Here is a 2,362-nt window from a genome sequence, read left to right as displayed (position 1 = left end):
TTCAAGAGAACTTTATGTATGTATGTATGTATGTATTTATAAAGATTTATTTACTTATTCATGAGAGACACACAGAGAGAGGCAGTGACATAGGCAGAGGGAAAAGCAGGCTCCTTGCAGGGAGCCAGATATGGGACTTGATACCAGATCCTGGGATCACATCCTGAGCCGAAGGCAGATGCTCAACTGCTAAGCCACCCAGGCATCTTAGAACATTTACTATTTAGCTGCTATTTTCAATCTCTGGGTATAGAATCAAGGAATGGTAACAAATAGAAGTGTGAAGTTTTAGGAGATTATTTATGTAAATAATCTTATATATTTTTAGGATAATCAATCCAAAAATCTTAGCAGATTGAATTTTATTTAATATAAATTTTATTTATATTTGAATTTCATATGAAATGAATAGTACACATTACTGTTTTATTCATGAGGGCGGCTTATTATTTAGGCTTGGAGCACTGAAGTCAGATTAATTGCCTGGTATGTATCCAAGCACAGTAAATTGTAGGTTGGCAACTAGAAGTATGTAGAAATACATCATAAACTGGAAGTGGCTACCTTCTTACAAGGGAATGTAGAGATTAGAAATGTTCCTCTGATCAATGTGTGGCAAGCAGCTAAAGCATTTACAATTAAACTCATCACACTATTTTTTTAAGTAACAGTCTTCTGAGTGCTGCAATCACATCCTTGTTCCTAAGGCTGTATATCATAGGATTAAACATCGGGGTCACAATGGTATAGAAAAGAGAGAACATCTTGTCAGTTCCTGCAGAATGATTGGATTTGGGCCTTAAGTAGGTGATGGTAGCCGATCCAAAGAATAAAAGCACAACAATGAGATGGGAAGAACAGGTGGAGAAAGCCTTGGCCCGTCCTCTGGCTGTTGGCAACCTCAGAATGGTGGAAATGATTTTGCTGTAAGAGGCAAGTATTAACAGAAAAGGAACTGCAACAAACAACACAGCTAGTACATAGACTGCTATCTCATGCACAACAGTGTCCCCACAGGCTAGCTTGAGGATGGGAGGTATGTCACAGAAGAAGTGGTTGATTTGGTTAGAATTACAGAAATGTAGAGAGAAAATCTGCCATGTTTGTCCTATTTGGCCTGGGACTCCACCAATCCAGGACCCAACAGCCAGTTGGATGCACATCTTGTGGTTCATGATGAGAGGGTAGTGCAGAGGGTTACAAATGGCCACGTAGCGGTCATAGGCCATCACAGCCAGGAGGAAACATTCAGTGGCTCCCAGCATAAGGAAAAAGCACATTTGAGTGGCACAGCCCAACCAAGAAATACTTCTGTCCTGAGTCCAAAGGTTCACCAGAATCCTGGGGAGGGTGACAGACACATAACAGATTTCCAAGTAGGAAAAATTTGCCAGGAAAAAATACATGGGTTTCTGGAGTGCAGCATCAAGACTGGTTATTATTATTATGAGGCTATTTCCAATTAAGATAATAACATAAATGATGGAGAACACCCCAAATAGTAACCCTTGGAGGTTTGGAAGGTCAGAAAATCCCAAGAGTACAAATTGTGTTATTCTGGAACCATTGTCTTCTGCTCTCATCTCTTCAATGTCATCTGTGGGAATGATTGAATCAGAAGTCCAAGTTACTCTGATTTCTTTGGTTCTTGTCTTCTTGCACACATGGCATGCCTGCCAATTTTTCCCATCCTCTGTTAAAAAAAATCTGTAATTGCCAGCACTCTAGAAGTGTGGTGAAGTGTAATTTTCATTATTATTAAATGTATTTGTAAGAAAAAAAGTCCCCATGGCCTTTTTTTTTCTGATATGGATTATATTGCTTTGCTTCTGAAGATAAGATATGTAATTATCATGTCCCTATCCATTGTAACACTCAAAAGTACAAAATCTGAATTTATGTTCACTTGTGACAAGGATTCCATTCTTTCACCTCCTATGTTTTCTCCCCACTTTTCCACTATTATCAATTCAAAATGAACCTCCTTGCACAAGTAAATATTTTAAGCCACCTAAATTGGCATTAGGGCTGAATACAGTTCATTTTTAAAGTAGTGGGCTTTTTTTGGGTATTTCTAAATCTCTTTGAGCTTTGACATTCTGCATGCTTAGACTATTTTTCTGTAAAACAAAATTGATGAACCAAACACTAAATATCATAGGGTGTTATTTTATCTTTAAACTGTGTATTTCAGTGTAAGATCCCTGAAATCAGCTTTTTTTTTTCAGATTTTGCAGAGTGGAGAAAAGGAAGTCAAATGCATTTTATTTCTCTTTTTAAATTTTTATTAATTAATTCATTTTTTAAGACTTTATTTATTTATTCATGAGAGACACAGAGAGAGAGGCAGAGACATAAGCAG

The 2,362-nt window shown here is 37.3% G+C and overlaps 1 protein-coding gene across 1 annotated transcript; it reads right to left on the bottom strand.

Moving 5' to 3' along the window:
- Positions 1-647: 647 nt before the first annotated feature.
- Positions 648-1,583, bottom strand: OR10AG67 (olfactory receptor family 10 subfamily AG member 67). Its single transcript, NM_001389127.1, has one exon. It carries the CDS (start codon positions 1,581-1,583, stop codon positions 648-650), a length of 936 nt encoding a protein of 311 aa, NP_001376056.1.
- Positions 1,584-2,362: the final 779 nt, after the last annotated feature.

The sequence above is a fragment of the Canis lupus genome, chromosome 18, assembly GCF_011100685.1.
Source record: "Canis lupus familiaris isolate Mischka breed German Shepherd chromosome 18, alternate assembly UU_Cfam_GSD_1.0, whole genome shotgun sequence".
NCBI lineage: Eukaryota > Metazoa > Chordata > Mammalia > Carnivora > Canidae > Canis > Canis lupus.
This window is presented reverse-complemented; position numbering and strand designations above follow the sequence as displayed.